The sequence below is a fragment of the Sarcophilus harrisii genome, chromosome 6 (assembly GCF_902635505.1).
Source record: "Sarcophilus harrisii chromosome 6, mSarHar1.11, whole genome shotgun sequence".
Classification (NCBI taxonomy): Eukaryota; Metazoa; Chordata; class Mammalia; order Dasyuromorphia; family Dasyuridae; genus Sarcophilus; species Sarcophilus harrisii.
The window spans coordinates 72,782,633-72,802,513 of NC_045431.1; the positions used below are offsets into that span (position 1 = coordinate 72,782,633).

The 19,881-nt window shown below is 33.0% G+C and overlaps 1 protein-coding gene across 10 annotated transcripts in view; it reads right to left on the reverse strand.

Moving 5' to 3' along the window:
- Nucleotides 1–19,881, reverse strand: part of NR3C2 (nuclear receptor subfamily 3 group C member 2) — a 358,516-nt gene that overhangs the window by 62,146 nt on the left and 276,489 nt on the right. For all 10 annotated transcript variants that reach the window (XR_004230317.1, XM_031942985.1, XM_023505949.2 and 7 more), the window contains exons 5-6: nucleotides 12,119–12,469; nucleotides 10,273–10,417 (exon numbers count right to left, since the gene is read on the reverse strand). Coding sequence is in view for 9 of the 10 variants with exons in the window: in XM_031942985.1 (XP_031798845.1) it covers nucleotides 10,273–10,417; nucleotides 12,119–12,469 (496 nt within the window). In the remaining variant the exon portion in view is untranslated. The remainder of the gene's footprint in view (nucleotides 1–10,272; nucleotides 10,418–12,118; nucleotides 12,470–19,881) is intronic.

Below are 19,881 nucleotides of genomic sequence, written 5' to 3' on the forward strand. Positions count from 1 at the left end.
TTGGAATATAAAAGATCATATTGTTAAAAAACAGAGAAGGGAAGGTGGTACAGGTGGTACTTTTTGATTTAATTTTAAAATTTTACATTTAGGGTAGGACCATCAGCAAATTTGATTATGTATTATTAAAAAAGTTTTTATATAAATGTAATCAACATAACTATGAGATTGTTGAGTGGAAAGATTTGCTTCAAATACCTCTGTAAAAGTCTAAATGACATAAATATATATGATTAATAACAATTTCCTATGGATATGTTGTCAAAGAATATAAATAAAAGATTTTTTCTTATTTTTACTGAGGCTATATTTTTCATAGTCTCAATTGGTTGTTAGTCTCTAGATATGTTGAGAGCAATATCCAAATTCGTTCCCTCATCTAAATTAGGTTAGTTTTCCTTCGAAGTTTCCTATATTTGAATGGTTCAGGAGCCTAAGGCTCAAAGTTCACTTCCTTTAACCCCAGATTCCTATTAGTTTCTATTCACATAGATATAAAATGACTTACCAACAGAAGAAGGGCCCTTTAGCCTTAGCAAATGTACAAAGATTTAGAGTTACCACTCCCTGACCTGATAAATAGACGTGTCATATGAAAGTTATTGTTCAGTCTGACTCTTTGTGATCCAATTTGGGCTTCTTGCAGCAAAGACACCGATCTTTCTCCAGCTCATTTTACACATGAGCAAAATGGGTTAAACAAGGGATAAATGACTTGTGCAAAGTCAAAAAGCTAATAAGTATCAAAAGCCAGATTTAATGATGAGTCTTTCTGATATCCTCTCTGGCACTTTATCCACTGTACCACATAGCTGCTCCCACCTCCCAGATGGAGGTAGATAGCCAAATTTATTCAAAGTGCTGTGCTGTAATAATAATAACATATGTTAAAGCTTATTATATACCTATACACTAAGATTTATGAAGTACTTTACAAATATTTCATTTCATTTTTTCTCTGATATGGCAAAGTAAATTTTTGTTTTTAATCTACAGAATGATCTATGAGAGTTTAATTTCATTCTAACAATTACCTAAACAATCAAAGGGTTGTCTTGAATCAGGTCTACTTATTAAACTGGGCAAAACACTTAACTTCACACTATTCCATCAATTCCCTAAGATCACTTGTTGCTAAGTAGGTTGAAGAGAGATTCTCTATATGAAATTATCAGCCTCATCTCTGTCATGTTTTAAAATCTTTTTCAATTCTGAATATGTTCCTGTATCTAGTGGAAAGACAAGAAGGTTAGTGGAAATGACTGTGATATTTCAAGCAAAAGAAATCAATAAAACTTAATAACAAATAATTAACTTAGTCAACTCTTCCATTTCCCATGCTGTACAACTCTTTATACTTGGAAACCCACAAGAAAGGCTGTAAGTAACAGAACAAGAAAGTCATCATTCTGCTTTTGCCTTCACTCTTGTAACAAGTTATGGAATCAGGATAATATCAACATGAGAATTATGGAAGGCTACTTGAGATGCTAAAAGATTGGAAGACTAAATATACTTTCAATTTCAAACTATTTAGAATGATTTAGATAGTAGTATAGTGGATCTTCTCATTACTGAAAATGATTTTAGGAATTTTATTGAAGAGGATATTTTTAAAAATTAATTACAGGCTTACAATTATAGGTTGTGAATGGATAAGTAAATTGAATACTGTCAATGATCTCTAACAATTTTTCAAAGTAAATCAAACAGTTAATAATTATATGAATATGTTAGTGCTTTTGAGCTCCATAGAAGAAAGGTTCTAAATGCTAAAGTGTTCACTGTACCCTAATTTTGAACAGACTATTTCAAGAAAAAGCTTCTTTTGCATGATTCTCCCCCAATTTCCCTTACAGCCCCTAAAGGCATCTCCTTTGGAGTTTTAAGAGCATCAACTAGTTTCATTTCCGAAGAGACATAAATATCCAGCAATTCCTTGATTACAGTATTATTGTGATGTTTTTCAATAGAATAATATATCTGTTAACAAGAATGAATTTCAATGATACTTATTTGTTTGAAACTTCTTTATCATGTTAACCACAGAATAAAAGGCCTAAGTATATTCCAATATGTTAAAGGGTCTTAGGATATGAAAATATTACTAAAAACTAATTAAAATAGAAATAGAATCCCTGGTATAAAGGAAGGGAACTTTCATAAGGATAAGTTGGGTTGCAAGCATTAAAAGAAAACACTTTATCTTCCACAATTCCCGGGAAAAGGCCAGGAATCTAATAGCTATAGTCTGGATAGCTAGATCTCTCCTCCCCCGAAAGAAACAGGGGATTATCCAGGGTGAAGTTGTGACTTAAAGGATGTTTCTGCTCCCCTATATGTGCTTACATATGTTTGAAATTCCTTTCAAGAACTTTTATTTCACTGTTAGTGACAAACTGTTTAACATGCCAACCATATTGCTGGGTGAAATTTAATTATACTAAAAGCTGACATTCAGTCAACAAGGGTAAATGATGAATATTCTTATAGTTGCTCTGGTAGGAGAAGGCTTAGGTGAATGTGGGATTAGGTCAGTGGCCCCTTCTCACTAGGAAAATTCTTCTATGAATGAGAACCTGGCTTAAGTGTCAGCACTTAAGTCCAGAGTGAGGGAAGGGTTGCTTTCTAAATAGGATGTGGTGGATTCCATTCCTTCAGTACTAATTCCAGCAAACATATATTAAACACCTATTATGCATGTAGTCCTGTGCTAAATGTTGGATATATAAAGATGAAAAATAAAGCAAATTAGAAATAATTCAGTCTTACAGTTTCCCCAATATCTTCTTCTCCCTGAAATCTATATAAAAATATTGTATATGCTGGTAATCAATTTCTTGAGAGTACGATTATTTTCATTTTTGTCTTTGTGATTGTAATAGTACAATGATGTGTTGATAATTAAGTGTTTAAGAAATCTTTATGTATGTTATGTATGCATGTTGGATCCCTCCTTCCTCTCCCAGGAAGGAAATAAGAAGGGGAACATTTCCTTGGGTTAACAACCCAGATCTCTCCTAGGATTTGGAAGTGAAGAAAGAACCAACCTAAAGAATCAGAACAATTGATTTCTGTCAGGCTCCAAGCAACAGGTATCAGTGTAAGGAACACTGGAGAGGAAACCAAAGGACCCTTTAGTTCTAGCCTGAGCACTGCTAATAACTAACCTTTGAATAGGCCCCTTTACTTACTTCTGTCTCAATTTCTCCATATAAAAAGTAGGGAAGGATGGTTGCTTAGGTGCTCTTCTTTGCAATGTTAAGATTCTGATTCTATGAGGGCAAGAAGGGGAAAGGTACAGAGTTCTTAAGGAGAAGAGGATATCACTAGTGGGTAGGGAAGGGGACAGAAATGGGAAATTGCTGACAGAAAAATCAAAATTCAAAGATGACAGAACTTTGCCTAATTTACTTTCAAATGGGTAAATAGATGTGTTTGAAGATATTTTTGTCCTAAGAAGCTTATATGATTCATGTTACTACTGTGAAAGATTTATGATTTCCTTAATGTGATAAATTCTTTCACAGGTATAGTTCAAAATCCCTCCATGCCATTTCATCCAATTAGATTTTAAATCCCCATTTTACATACTAATCCTACTTCAAATATCTGTACAACTCACAGAAGGCCTTCCTCTTGTTCTTTCGGTATCTTTTAATACTTGTACCCAGGGGCCATCCTGATCTATATTTTGCCACTGGACCCAGATGGCTCTGAAAGTCTGGCTGGTAACTTTGCACAGTCCCTCCCTCCCCCCATTTAAAGGCAATTCCCTTGCAAATCATGATATCACCTTCCCGAAGCCATGATCCTCTTCAAGAGTGGAGAATAAACAACCACAATACCTGTACCCACTGTGGGTTGTCCATGAATGAAAGGGCAGAGTTTTATAAAGGTGTTATTTGATTCATTGGGAGCATCATCAAGTTAAACCACATTGTCAGAAATAATTTGTGTAAAAGAATTCCCATTAAAATATATCTAAGTGTTATTATTAAGAAGGGAGGTAAGATTGTCAAGGAACAGTGATCCATTTGAAATTTAGCAGTGTAAGCTGTTTTTTTAACATGCATTTTATTATTTAAAAAGTTCTATTCCCAGAAAGATTTGCTGAGGTATCATTCAGTTCTCTCATTAGGGAAGACTTTTCACCAAAAGCCAAATGCCAGGGCAAACCAAGTACCAAGAGTTCAGCAAGCAGCAGACAGCTGTGTCCCACTAGACAGAATGGACACAGGGGAAAGACAAGCCAGTCCTCACCACTCCATCTGCATCCAGCTGTCTCTTAACGCTATTTCTGCCTTCCTTTCCTCCCAACCACTTTCTCTGGGCTCTGGGTACTGAATTTGGGTAAGAAATCATGCTCATTATTCAGGTGGCTGGTGGTTTCCTTGAATATTTTTCTGAGGTTCTTTTACTTTCAATGAGTCACCAAGGCTGCTCCAGTCACTTTGTTTTCAATCTCCTGCATTAAACATGCTTTAAACTTTTTTTTTGGAAAGGAAGGTCTCAATTTTTGTCACCTTAGTATTTTCAGCAACTAGAATAGGGTCTAGTGCTGTTTGTCAAATTAAATTAAAACATAGACCATGTAAGAAAGGCCTAAATGCAAGTTTTGACTTGGCAAAGTGACAGCTTTGCAAATTATTTTGTATCTCTCCCCTCTCCCTCCCTCCCTCCCTCTCTCCCTCTCCCTCCCCCTCTCTCTCTCCTGTTTCAAAAATACTGTGAAACACATTTTCACATAGTTTCTTACTGTAATTCTTGAATCATTTTACAAAAACCTAAGGAGGGTAAGGAACCAATTCCCAGAGGTTTACATGGGCTCTCCTTACTCTATTTCAGGATGAAAATATTAAGGATAAATTAGAGGTGATACTAGAATTATTTGAATGATTAGAAAATTTATCATCAAATCATTTCCCACGGTTCAGAAATGAAACAAAAAAAGTTTAATTTCGTCTATATGTATTAAGTCTAATATTACTATGATACAAATTTACATACCAAAAACTCAGAATTCACAAGTTAAGATTATCTCAGTAATTAAAATATATTAAACAGAAGTAAAAGAAGTTTCTTGGTTCATTAATAGGAACCCTGTAAACTTCATAAATTTAGAAATCTGCTTGTCTTTCTCCTGGTTTCTCACAGAAAAAGGTTAAATAATACCATTTTTAATTTCATGATCGAAAGTATCATGTCATCATAGTTATACAGTTGTAAGGGCACTGAATTCCTATCACAAACATACTAAAACCTCCACTGAAGTCATTCTAACCACTGAAGAAAATTAATCTTTTGAATTGGATATTTGTATGGTTGGTTTCTGTCTACAGCTGTATGTAGCTGGAAAGGTTGGGCATCTGTTTTTGAATTAGAAGCTGTGTTAGTTTTTTTTTTTTTTTTTTAGCCTTCTAACACAAAAAAGTTTTATAAAGGTGTTATTTTTTAAATTACAGATAAGACATTAATTCAATTTTAATGTTGTTTCCTCACATTTGTATAGACCTTAAGAGTTGCAAAGCATTTTCTTCAGAGTGATGATGGATGTAGTACAAATTTCATTATCTTCATTTTAGAGGTGAAAAAATTCAGAGATATTAAATGAGTTGTTTAAGGTCAGATATTTTATAATGACACAGCAGGATTTGAATCCAGATTCCCTGCTGTCTCTAAGTTCATTACTCTTTTTTTCTGTACCAAGATGTTTTATGTTTTTGAAAGAATATTTTATCACTTAAAATTTTACTCTAACTAGAGAACATTTTAAAAATGTACTATTTAAAATTCAAAGAAATTTAATGTTTAAGGTAGAAGAAAGCCAAAACAAAAAAGGGTATAATTATGGAGACTGAAAAACTTCTTAATAAGTAAGAATGCAATGCCATTTATCATTATTTACATAATATATGTACATATATAGACACACATACAGACAACCCATATATATTTATAATGCATGTACATATATGTACATATGCACACACTACATATACATACATGAATATAAGGCTTTTTGGACTACATGACTATAATGTTTTTGAAATGTACCCTTTTGGACAATATCTTATCCAACTATTTTGTGCTCAGGGCATGCCTCCCCAAATCAAAGATTTTGTGGGGAGCTCAGAATTTGGTCAATTTAGTACAATTGTTTTTTATTCTTTAAAAAATGTAAAAAATACTTTTATTTATTTATTTATTTATGCCAAATATATGCAAAGACAGTTTTTAACATTTACCTTTGCAAAATTTTTCTCCCTTTTTCCCTCCCTTCCTTTTCCCCAAGACAGCAAGCAATCTCATACTGGTTAAATATGTGTAACTGTTCTAAACATATTACTATGTTTATCATGTTTAGTCCTGATCTTGAGCTAAAAGACAAATCTTGTTTTATAACACCTTGAATACACAGTCATCCAGTTTCCACTTTAAAAGTCTGAGCATGCGAGAAGCCAGCCACCACAATTCTCAAGGAAACCCATTGTTGGGAGGTTTTAAAAGCCTGTCTTTTTTTTTTTTTTTTTTTTTTTTTGCAAATCAATCTATTTCCTAGCACAGTGCTGATCTTTGGGACCAAGAGGATTAAGTCAAATCCCTCTTTGGCATGATATTCCTTGGTCATATTTTTTCTAAGCCTTCTCTTCTCTAGCCCAATTTTTACCAGTTTCTTTAAATGATCCTTGCATGTAATGGATTCAAGTTCCCTTATCATCCCAGTCACCATATCGTTCCTAATAGTTGTTGTCAAAAAGTAAATATAGGATTCCAGAACAAAACCTGGCTTTTTTGTTCTAGATATTATATTATCACTAGTAATATTACTACTACTACTAGTATTACTACTACTACTACTACAACAACATCTAATGTTATATTATACCATAAGAGTAATTTAGCTTTTTTGAATGTCAGGTCATACTGTTGTCATCACAAAAAATTCATACATTAATTAAATGACTTGCCCAGAGACAAAGAAGCAGCCTGTGCCAGAGGTCAGATTTAAACCCATGTCAAGATGGGTTTTTAAGTTCAGTACTCTACCCACTTTGTCCTCTGACATTTCATCCCCAGATCCTGTATGTGTTAAATATCATTTTTTTTTCATACAGTGAGTATTCAATAAATATTTGTTGATATTATTTGATCTAAATGAAAGAGCTACTATAGGATACAAATATGACCAATGAAGTGCTTAATCACCAAAAAAATCTAGTCAATTAATTAATTAGGTCAGTTTTAGGCTTTGTTCTCTGGATCTTAAAAATAGTCTGAAAATCAATAATATGTTTAAGTATTTTTAAAATGCCAGGAAATAAAGAATAATAAGCTATAATTATATCACAAAACTATTTTTTTAAAGAGCCAAGAACTAGGAAAAGAATCCATAATCTTTTTGGAACCTTTTGGCAGCATGGTGAAGAACAGATAAAAAAATAATGTTTTTAATTCATAAAACAAAAAATATAAAATTATAAGGTAACCAATTATATAATGAACTACAGTTATAAAATGTTTAAGAAAAAACAAATCCATAGACTGATCTGGAATTTATTCATAGACCCCTACATGGCTGGGGATGCCAGATTAAGATACCCTAATTATACTATTTTTCTTTTAACTGTTTCTTCTCAATTTCTATCAATTGCTAACCAATTACCACTCAGAGATCTGGCAAGTCAGCTTAGCTGTAGCAGGTGAACATGCTAACAGTGAGACAGAAGTCAACATATTCTAGGCAAGTCTAACCACGACTGTTCTCACTCACCAACCTGACACCATCTCCTCAGATCCTGTGAAGACAGCCTCGGACCTTAACCCAAAGGTCATGGGAAGAGCAGGGATCCCAACCCATCCTATGTCCTTCTAGCCCAACCCTTGTGGCCATCAATCAGGGGAGAACCTTCCTTACGACCACCAGCAACGATTACTACTGGCCAATTGCTATCAATTTGAAGATAAAGTCAGGAGCCCTAGAGGTGGAAGCATTCCCCAGGCTATAGCTCCAGCTTTTCAACAGCCTTTATGGCCATCATCTGGGAAGGCAACTCCACCGAGGAATGGGTCAGCAATCACAGCTCAGAACCAGCCCACCAGGGCACTCCGAACGAGGGACAAGTGGCTGCGAGGAAGGGGAAAGCACCACAACCTGATATACCTCTCCTCTCAACTGTCATGGAAAAGACCCACGATCCTGAATCCAATCACTGGAAATAGCCAGTGCCCTCAGCCATCATCCTCAGCACTGACAAATGGCTCAACCTCAGAAACTGAGTGAGAATGACATTCAAGAAGTCTCATTACCATGGGCTTTGCTGCTGAAGCCCGAGAACCATGGGGCCTTTCTATGTGGCTTACAGCCGAGACCTTCAGTATGAGCTGTCTCCCCCATTATCATATGAGCCAGTAGAAAGGTGGGAACGTCTGCTTTTCCTCCTCCCTGGCACTTGGTACAGTGGTTTATACAAGACAAGCACTTAATAAATGCTTGCTTCATTGTTCATTCATTCACTCAATCACTTTCTCCACTGATTTCAGAAACAGAAAAGGAAATATAAAGATCATGACCTTTTATGTCTTTCTGTTCCTTATCCTTATGTGTTTCCTTCAAGAAGACCTCAACAAGACTAATACTGTCAAGCGACCAAGGTTCAGGTGTTTCTCAGTTTCACAAAATTTTAATTATTTTCTTCAGCTAATAATCACCCTCCCAAGTAGAGTCCTTACCATTTTCAAAATGTCAAATGATACAACATCCAAAACAGATACAACTTTACTCATGGAAAGAACATTACATACTTTTCAATATCATCTTCTTTGCTACATGGATTGTCATGATTTCATATTTATTAACTTCAGTGCTTAGCATACAGTAAGCATTTAACAAACTTGTTAATAAATTTAATAACATACACTTAAACTTTTTAATTTTTCATTCATTCAATACCCTTCAGTTCATGAGTGCCTTTGATTTCATGCACAATTAAAAAGGAAAATACATGTTAATTAAAATAAAAAGGGACATAAAAATAAACTAAATGGCATCAAATATGACATTTTGATGGCACTGATATTCTATTGTGGAATAAAAAGCATGATAATGATCACTGATAAAACTATTATCACTTTTTTCTTTCAATTTATAGAAGCTATTTAAGAAATGTTTGCTGTTCAATGGCAGTAAATTTGTGCTTGTAAGCTAAACAAAACTCATTGAAAATGTCCATTTCTGTCATCAGCATATGTTTCTCTCTTGTTCATTCATTCACCATACAACCAATGTTGAAGCAGGCTGTCTCTTGGTTCATATTTTTGAGAATAATTACATATAATATAAATAGCAATCATTCTTATTAGTCAGTTCCCAAAAGGCAGGTAAAATAAGAACCATCAACTGATGGCTGTAATCCTATTCTGACATAAGGATATAAAATAGTAGAAAATTCAGGAGAATTGATGCTGTTTGCTTGTTTTTAATCCTTTGTGTTCACTTTCTCTTATCAACAATCCTTCTCCCTTTAGCTTCCTATCCTAACAAATCCATTATTTTCACATACCTCTAGAGAAAGCCATCTGTTAGGATAAAACTGTGGCAATATCATAATTCAAATACTTCTTTTCTTTTTAAGTGTTTCTTGACCCTACAATTATAGAGAAACACCACTGGATATAAACATAAATGAAATTTGCTAATGTGGCATGCAAACAATACTAAAATGTGAACTTAAAATAGGAAAAAATGCAAAGCCAAGGAAGAATCCATTATGATTCTTTCAATCTCTTTTAATGCATCATAAAACTGAGAATGTTTCACTACAGAAAAACATTTTGGCTTCTTTTATGATTTCAAAGAAGGATAATTATGATTGTCATGAAAACACATTGAGCAGCTGTATACTGTTAACAAAAGAGCCATTATATGAATGCTTATAAAAACTGGCAATTTAAACATTCAGATTTCCTAGAATTTAGATATTCTTCTCCAATAGAGCAAATACCAAAAAAGACTGTTTCTATTAATTGGGGCTGTGTGTCAGTCATATCTCAGAGCCAAATAGACCATCCTTATTTTGGGACATCTGCCACATATTTGGAAATATATATTATACCATTTTGTTAAAAAGTAGTTTCATGTTCTCAATTTTTAAAAAAAATACCTGGGTCAGTAGAATTTTTCTTATATAGACATATTCACTTAAAAATCATGAAAAGCATAATGAAGAACTATTGAGTTTATTATGAGACAGTTAATTAATAGATACTTACTCATTAAAGACTAGATCTGGAGCAAAATAGAGAAATTGGCTGTTTGTATGTTTGTAAGATCTCCAGCTCAAGGCAAATGATGATAGACACATCCAAGAATACTGGATTAGGGTAATTTGGTCCTCAAGAGGCAAGTTTTTAAATCCTGAAGAAGAGAACAATTAATTATAAAACTACTCTAGACAGTTCACATGCTGTCTATGATGAAACACCTCAAGACGCCTCCAAAATGCTCCTTTATCATTCAGTTCAATTCACCAAATCTTTAAGAAATATTTTCTACATTGTCAATGCCAAATTGCTTTCTAAACATCTCAGACTACTGTAGGCAGTAAAAAAAATAGTTGGAGTGGTTCAGCATCGGTACCATTCCAAAAAATTATTTTATTATTATTTTAAAACTCTGATAAATCTGGAAAAATTTCTCAAGCTCTAATTATTTAATAATGCACACAACTAAAAAACTCAACATTTATGATCATGATCTTATAAAATTCAGTCTTCCCTCTAAATTAGAGCAAGAGTAGATTCTTGACAAAATCACAAAGTAAATCAGTTATTTTTGGTGTACTCCTTCCCTCTTTTTAGTGTTTCTCTGTCCTTTTAGTATCACCTCTCAAATCTACTGCCCCTTCCTAATTTAACACACACACACACACACACACACACACACACACACAAAAGGTTTTCAGGGCAGTATCTCGACTTCTACTTTTGAACTTATCTTGATCCCATTTCTTATTTCCCTAGCCCCAATTCCTCAGGACAGTGCTCTTAGGTGATAGCTAGAGCAGAAATGCTTTTAAATAAATAGACTTTTTAAAATTTTAATTTAATTTTTATTCCGAACTTAAACACTAAATAAAATGAGTCATTTATATACACTTTGTAGAAGAGGAAAGGATTTGACATTGAATTGCATGTCACTATTAAATAGAGACATGCTTCTCTTTTAAAAAATATAATAAAATCAATATATAACTTTAAAAGCTTTCCCTACTTGTCTGTGACTTTCTGGCTACCATTTTTTGCTTTTCTCTTTTTTTTTGTTGGAGGGGGGAGGGGACTCTACCTCTATCTCTTTTTTCCCCTATCACTTCTCCTCTGTTGTAAAAAAATAAAAATAAAAATAAAAACAAAACCGCTATGATAAACCATAATTCTAGAATATAAAGAAATAAGCATGTAATTTACCTCATAACAGATGATGTCTTCAAGATGCAGGATGACTCATACATTTTTATACATAGTCAATGTGGAAATTTGTTTTCCATGACTATTTATTTGTTACAGGTGGAACTTTTGATATTTCTTAATTATACTATACAAGGCTGCTGCCTGCTCAGGCTATATTTGAAGTTCTTTTTAACTAAAAGAGAATCAAGCTCTATGTAAGAGAAACATGCAATTCCATGCATAATCTTTTCCTTTTCTACAATATATATGCAAATGTTCATTTTATTTAGTGTTTAAGCTTGGAATAAAAATAAAATTAAATTTAAAAAAAGTCTATTATTCAAAAGCATTTCTCACTTGTAGGGTTCAACATTCTTAAAAAATTAGATTGTTTCTGTTTATAATAACAGATTTTTCCATCCATTTTCATAATCAACCCAAGGAGTGTGTATGTGTGTGTGTGTGTGTGTGTGTGTGTGTGTCTTTGTACGTCTGTGTGAATAAGGATATCCATCTGTATTCAGCTGAAATTCACATTATACTCTATTCTCAATATATGTTTTTCACAATGGAAATCTGATAGGATTAAAAATAAAACTAAACTCATATCTATGGACAGACGTTACATAGTAAAGAAGATTGAAAATCATGGAATAAGGTAAAATCCTACCTGGCAGTACCTTTGCCCACTTTACTACTTGAATCATCTGCTTGCCAGCCAGGCGGTTTAAGGTAGAGAGCAAGTTCTCTGCCGTATCTGGTATGGAGCTATCATAACCTGCATATACAACTTCTGGTTCAATGCTTTCAAGGATCATAGAAGGTGAAGGTGTCAGTGCTCGTGATATAGTGGAGAGCTGAGGAACAAGTGCTGTGTTAACAGAAGGTTCTTTTACTGGTGCAATATAAGTTGTTCCTTCCTCTGGGCTCTGGGGTGGAGGTGGAGGTGGTGGAGCTTGTTGCTGAGGCTGCTGCTCTTCATGTATCCCTTTCAACTTTCCCAATTTCTTTGACTTTCGAGCTGAAAGCAAAAGGATCTTGTTAAAAAAAAAAGGTAGAGAAGACTTTTATTGGTAGTAACTGCAGGATACTCAAATTTAGGTGCAATAAGTAAAATTAATAAGGCAAATTACAATAAGGAAGCCCAAACATAAAAGGAGCTGAACCATTCACGTAAGAGAGATAAGGGGTAACAGATGCACCTCAAGTGCTGTATCAGTACTCACAAAGTATGAAAGACTTAGAGAATGCTGCTGTTGATCCTTTATGGAAGATTTAAGGACATTTATTTTGGGGTTGAAATCTATTTTAGGTAGAGGGAAATCAAAGATTCAAGAAGTATCAAATAACAAACTGAATCAAATTAATGCTTACTCTTAAGATTTACCATTTGAATACAGTGATTTAAAACATACATTTACCATCAAACCTCACATTATAACAATGTAGTTATCTCTTTAAACTCTAATAACAATATGTGACAAACTTAAAACTACAGGCTTTCAATTACACAGGCTCTTGGGAACAGAGAGTAGCATAGAGCTAACAAATTAAATACATGATAAACGAAATATATAATCAAAACACTCCCTAAAAGTCAACGGTTTCTGTCTTCTCTATTAAACTTAGAATTAAGAGCAAAAATAAAGATGGTATACTTTGTGCTTCTCTTTTTATTTTGCTAACTCTGATGAACTTTCCCTGATTCTCACTTGATTTTTACTGAGTAAACACATGGGCAATTACCAGGATGTACTTGATTAAATCCTGTAGTTATTTTTCTCTTATACTGTTTCCCTTGTTTCCTTGACTACACCAAAAAGCTTTTGAAGAGCAGGGATGATGTTTTCTACTTTTAAAAATGCCTCTTTCAACATCATATAATGGACAGTTTTTATTGAATGGATGATCATCAAATAGCTCCAAATCAGACAACATGCAAGAGGAAAAAATAAATGCAAAGACCTCTTAATCTATAAAATGGACAGTCCAACTAATGAATCTACAGAAGTTTTTAAAATGGGAGAAAATTAATGTCCTGTTCAGAGCAAGGTGTGATATTCAACCTTCTAACTACACTTGAAAATCTATTCTACGCTCTAGTCCCTCCATCCAGGACAATATATGTACCAAATTCATCTCTATTCATTGAAGAGAATGGGTAAATGTTATGTTAAATAAAATATTCTTTCAGGCATTTTAGAAGACAAATATTTTAAAACATAGAATCAACACATCTTATGGCATTTTCCCCCTCTTCATACTACTTCAAAGATTGTACATATGACTCTTTGGAGTCATGTAGTTCCAAAGAACAATGGGGTATTGTACATACTAGTTCAAAATACTTAACCCACAATTCTGAGTTTGTAAAAATATTTTGATAATTTCATTTCGATATGACTGGTTTTCTTTTGTAATTTATGCATCTTATTTTATGTATTTAAAATCATTATTTTGAGAAAGGGTCCATGAAGTTCACCAGACTGCCAACAGAGTTCATGACACAAAATAGTTTTTCTCATTCATCTTTATGCAATATAGCATAAGCCAGAAAGGCTATGTGTGTTTCTAAGTAAAGAAGATGAGTTATATTTCCTCTTATATTCTTGTTTCTCTTCCTATGATCCCCTGTTTTTTCCTAGTTCATGGTCAAAGTGACTTCCCCATCCCTATGCTTAAAGCATTCAGTTTTTTGTCTAAGTGAGAAAATGTAAGGAACCTGTTGATTGCATGTAGGAAAAGGCCACTAACTTCTGCATGAAGTTTTTCTGGATACCCTGCCTGCTCATGTCTTCCCCACTAAGTTACCTTGAATTTAAATCCTTTTGCATATGTTTATATATTTATCCACGTCATATTTCTACTATATAAATTTGTATATGTACTTATTATCTTCCCCATTAAAATGTAATCTCATTTTAAATAAAGATGGTTCCATTTTTGTTGTATCTATATATCCCTACCAAGTGTCTGGTATACTATAGGCTGATATTCTTCAGATGATCTTGCAGTGTACTAATCTTTATAAGTGTTATTCTGAATTATCAAAAATTCTGAATTACAAAATGTTTTTTTAAAAGAAATAAATGGTTACCTTTGAAAATATACAGTAACTGAAATAAGTCAAACAAAATTTGCTGGAAATTGCTATAGGGACCAAAGTGGGATTTATGAGAGTTTAACAATCTCAAATAAAAGGCAATTTCTAAAATAGTAGAAACTAGTTTTTGTTAAGTCATTAAATATTCTTACAAATCTTATTTGCATGGTGAATTTGCCTAACAAATCTTTCCCATCCCACAAAATTTAGTGTATTTCAGTTGTCAAATTCCATTATCCACCACCACTAAATTTTATGTAGTTCTTACTATATGCTAAGCATTATGCTAACGTTTTAGAACCATTATCTCATTTTATCCTCATAACCCTAGATGTTAGGAACTATTATTATCATACCCATTTTACAGATGAGAAAACTAAGGCAAACGAGGTAGAGCAACCTGCCCAGGACCACACAGTTACAAAGTGTCTGGGGGCACATTTGAATTCAAGTCCAATATATTTTACCACCTATTTTCCCATATATTAAAGTCTAAATAAATGAGGCTGTGCTATTTTTATTATTTTTTACAACTACAACACCCTATAGTCTTCTAAAGATTAAAGAAATCTAGTTCACAAAAATCTCACTCTTTTCAGGATTTAGAACAAATAGTAAGACCGAGTAAAAGTTGCCTAAACATAAATAATTGAGGGTACTATTTAAAAATTTTCTTATATAATAGCTAACATTTATATAGTACTCATACATAGTATCTGGCATCATGCCAAGTGTATTAAATTATTCTCATTTGATTATTTTGTGAAAAATTAAATTATTATTAATATGACATATGCTACATAATTATACATGATATTACCTTTTATATTAAAATTTTTCTCACATAATTTTAGTTTGTTTAAATTCTTTCTTTTGTTGGGGATTTTTTTGACTTGTAAGGCTACACTAGAAAGACCAGATATGTCATATAATGAAAAAAATTATTTGGCGCCTTGAGATATTCTTAAATCCTAGTTCACATAGTGTTTCATTCATACAAATACACACAGAGGTACAAGATTCTCTGAAAATAAAACTCATTTAAAAAAAGGCTTTTATGATATCTCTTATCTAGAGTTGTATGGGACTTCAAAAGTAGCCTCATTTACAGATGAGGAAACTAAGTCCTAGGGAGATTATACAAAGTTAGTAAGAGCAAGAGGCAGGATTGTGAACCCTGACTCTAGAACCAGTGTCTCCCTCTTCCCCCAAATAATTTGCTGCTTATAAAATTTATGACCTAAATTTGGAGCAAACCAAAGAGAAAAGAGATTTTTAGTTTTTCAGTTATATTTAACTTTATGAAATTCTTTTATAAATATATTTGGTGTGTTTAATGTTTAATAAATCCATATTTTTATATTTCTAATTTATTTGTATTTTCCACAGCTTACTGTTTTACCATCTCTTATGTTCTCCAGTTACTGCTTGATCCTGAACTATGAAAAGTACATTAATAATTATCCATATACTTTCCCAAATAGACTTTTAAAAATGACACTAAATTTATAAAACTCCTCTTGTATGTGGGTAGTCAGGAATCTAAATTGTGCTGAAATCAGTATGTAGTCAAAGTTTCCTAAATCTACTTGCTATTATGGATGCAAAAGTGGTATAATAATCTTATAAAATTTTCATTCTTGTCTAGGGAAATGTCTAATTGTAATTCATGGTCTATAGTCTTTTAAAGATTTCTAGACTTAACTCCGTCAGGGTTTGACTGGGAGCTGATCCTAAGAAGGCAAATTTATCTATTTCAAGATATATAGTAAAATGTAGGATATTTTGCATATGTGTAACAGGGACACCCAGCTCCATGTTGTAAAAGCATTTGTGGTACCAAAAGTATGTCAAGTATAGGACAGCTTTTATTTCACAACAGATAACTCAAAAAACTCAGGATTCTATTGAGAGATAGATACTCCTTGTTCCCTCATAAGCTTCTTCAGGTTAAGAACTATTTCAGGGTTTTGTTTTTGGGGTTTTTTTCTTTACAGCTACAGAGCATAGCAAGAAGACATTTAATAAATATTTGCTGATTCAGTGATTGTTTAATAAAGAATTACAGAGGCTGCTTCTTTTGGTAACTACAACTCCTGGTACAGTGTTTTGCACATTATTAATTTGTAGCTGTAAGAGAATCTAACTTTTAAAATTCATGCTGATTACAATTGTATTATATGGTGCTTTCAGAATTAGGGCTTATATATGATAGGATAGATACATAAGGCTTAGAGAAATATAAGATGTTATCTTAAAAAACAACACCAAAAACAATTCTCCTATAAGGAAAAGTTGAATGAATTGTGCTGATTTTTTTCTAGAGAAGAAGAAATAAGTAATATCATGATAATTTTAGATAACATATACAGGCCAATTAATAATATACACTTGTTCCTTATTCCACCAGAGGATATCACGAGAAGTAAAAGATTGAAACTACAATAAATGGAATTTAGCACAGACATCATGAGAATTTCCTCTAAGTTCTTTGGAATGCAGTACACTAAGACATTAGAATATATTACCATTAATAAGAAAACTCTCACTGGAAACATTTGAGAAAACAAAAGGTAGGAAACATAGTTTGAATATATTTCTACTCTGTGGTAGAAGAAAAGGAAAAAAGAATTTAAAAAAGGAAGGCATGAATGAATGAACAAGCATTTATTAAGTACCCACTATTATTCCGGTGCCCATCCTCTAGTACTTATTTCCAATGGTTTAAATTTGTTGTTAGAACAATATTGCTGTTACTGTGTACAATGTTCTCTAGTTCTCATTAAAATCTGTTTTTAAAAAAAGGTTCATATACTTTTAATAGTGGGTTGAAGAATATATGAAGAAAATGATTTGCAAAATTTAGGTTCTTTTGTAATATAGCTCTAACTTATCTTTATATAGTAAATTTGCATCATTCACTTTCTTTCACCCTACCACAGAATCACAAATCTAGATCCTGCTCCCATTTTATAGAAGATAAAACTGAAGGCTGATTTTCCAAAGGCCACACAGACAGTAAGAAGTACTGGAGAGATCTGAATCTTGGTCCTTAACTACAGAAGCTGAGCCTTTCTACTATATCATGCTGTCTCTAGCCTTACTGGATTACTAGCTACCCCTTGACTGTACTAGCTCCCAGGATTCCATCTCCTCTGTGCATCTGCACAAATTGTAACTCAAGCCTGAAGTGCTTTTTGTTGCCTTATCTCCACCTCGCAGAATCTCTCTCTCTAAGGCTTAGCTCTGGTGCTATTTTCTCCACCATATTTTTCCCAATTACCAGTTACTTGTGTCTACCATTTTTTCCAACAGCATTGTGCTTTCTGATTGATGTTTTATCTTCTACTATCATATAAACTCTGTGGATATCTTCATCTCCTAGCATAGATCTTTGAACACAGTTGGCACCTTTTAAATATTTGTTAACTTAAATAGAACTTTTCAGAATGCAGGTATTGATGTGTTTTTTTTTCACATGCACAAATTGACTGAAATAAATTTCTGGAAGCTGAATGAATCTTTTCCCCAAACTAAATAATGTATATAAAATATATAGAAGCCTGTTTTGCTTAGATTTGGCTAGGACCTATAGATATATAGGAAAACACAAGAATGTTATTTGTTAAGAGTCAGAGAAGAAGTCTCTTGAAATAGAAAATGATGGAGTAGAAAGTCTTGATAAATTACAGATGATGTTCATTTGAGTGAGGTAAAGAATTGGGGCATTGAGGATTAAAGGTGGCTGGGTCTCAACTTTTAAGTTGGGAATGGGAGCTTCCAAGAGCATAGAAGCTGCTTGCTCCATCACAATCAGCACTGCCAGAGTTATCTCTACCAAAGAACATTCAACCCTCTCCTGAGGCTCTGTGATTCTACCAAAGGAAAGAGTCTTTTTTTCTCCTACTCCTCCTTCCTAGTGGAATACCCTGATGTTTTTATATATACTTTTTGTCTCCAATAAATGTTGCTGTTTTCTATGATTTTCATTCTTTCCAACACTATATTTACCAGGTGTGTACCCTACTGTCCTTTCTAATACAAGTGAAAAAAATGCAGTGTATGATACCATAGTAATTTGTAATTTTTGTTATGAAAAACTCACCTAGACTTAAGATATTTTTGCTCCAATTTGTTTCTTTTCCCTAAGATAATGTCAATTTGATTATTTAAATGTTATCCAGTTTGTGGATTATACAGGCTTTTTTTTCTTCTGGCTGGTTTTGAGAACAGGGTAATCTAGATCTGTAAACATCCTATTTATAATTTTGAAGGATTATGGGTGAAAAGAAAAGAGAGAAAGAAATATTGGCATTTTAGACTAATGTAAAGTTTTTGTGTTATTCTTCATTTTTGATGTCAGTCAAAAAGCGTTCGTTTAACACTTACTATGTGCCAGACACTGTACCAAGTGCTGAAGACACATAAATGATACAGTTCCTTCCCTCAAGGAGTTCATATTCTAGTGTCTCATTAAGACAAATAAGTAATTGTCCAAAAAACAGCACTTTTAAGGAAAGAAGATATTTAAAAACCTACATGTCAGAAGTTGTTACTCCTGGGAAAAATTTATTCTCATTTGATTTGTGTAAATGTCCAAAAGTTCCAGATGTTGGTGTGACATTTTTAAAAATTAAAAACCAAGAAATGTAAAATTTGTATCCTATAAGGAAGTGCCTTTCTTCTAGTCAAAAGGTTAATTCTTCTAAAAGATGATGGGTCTCCTTTCTGAGGAATATGCTGGAGAAGAGAATTTATTATATATGGTACAATCTCATTAGGTATGCATGGTAAACAGTCTCATTAAGAATGTTGTATGAAGATACATTACTGTTTAAACAAGGTCAAAAGGGTGAATAAAGCAAGAGAAAGAGGCAGTGAACTGGAAAATGTATTACCTAGCTTATTTTTATTGTGCCTTTCATGTTCAATCAGTCAGCTTAACAGGGTTAGCTTGTTTAGAACTCACCAGACACCAAGAAAAGGCCTTGACTTGAAAGTATGCAGTAAAGTAAAACTAGTTGTGAGTGGCAAATCAATACAGAAATGACCTTTTTAAAACAAATACAATATGTGAAAATATTGACTTATATTACAGACACATTAGGGTGTTTCATCTTTAAAAAATTATTTATTAATAAAGTTACCATAAAATTACTCTTATGTAGTGAATTTTTTAGTATAGTTTATTTTTAAATTAATATTTTTCAGTTAAATATTAATTTTCTACCCTTCTATGCCTCCATCTAAAAGAACCAGAATAACAAAAAACAGAAAGAAAGAAAAAGAAAACCTAATAACAAAAAAAGTAGAATCAAGCAAAAACCAAG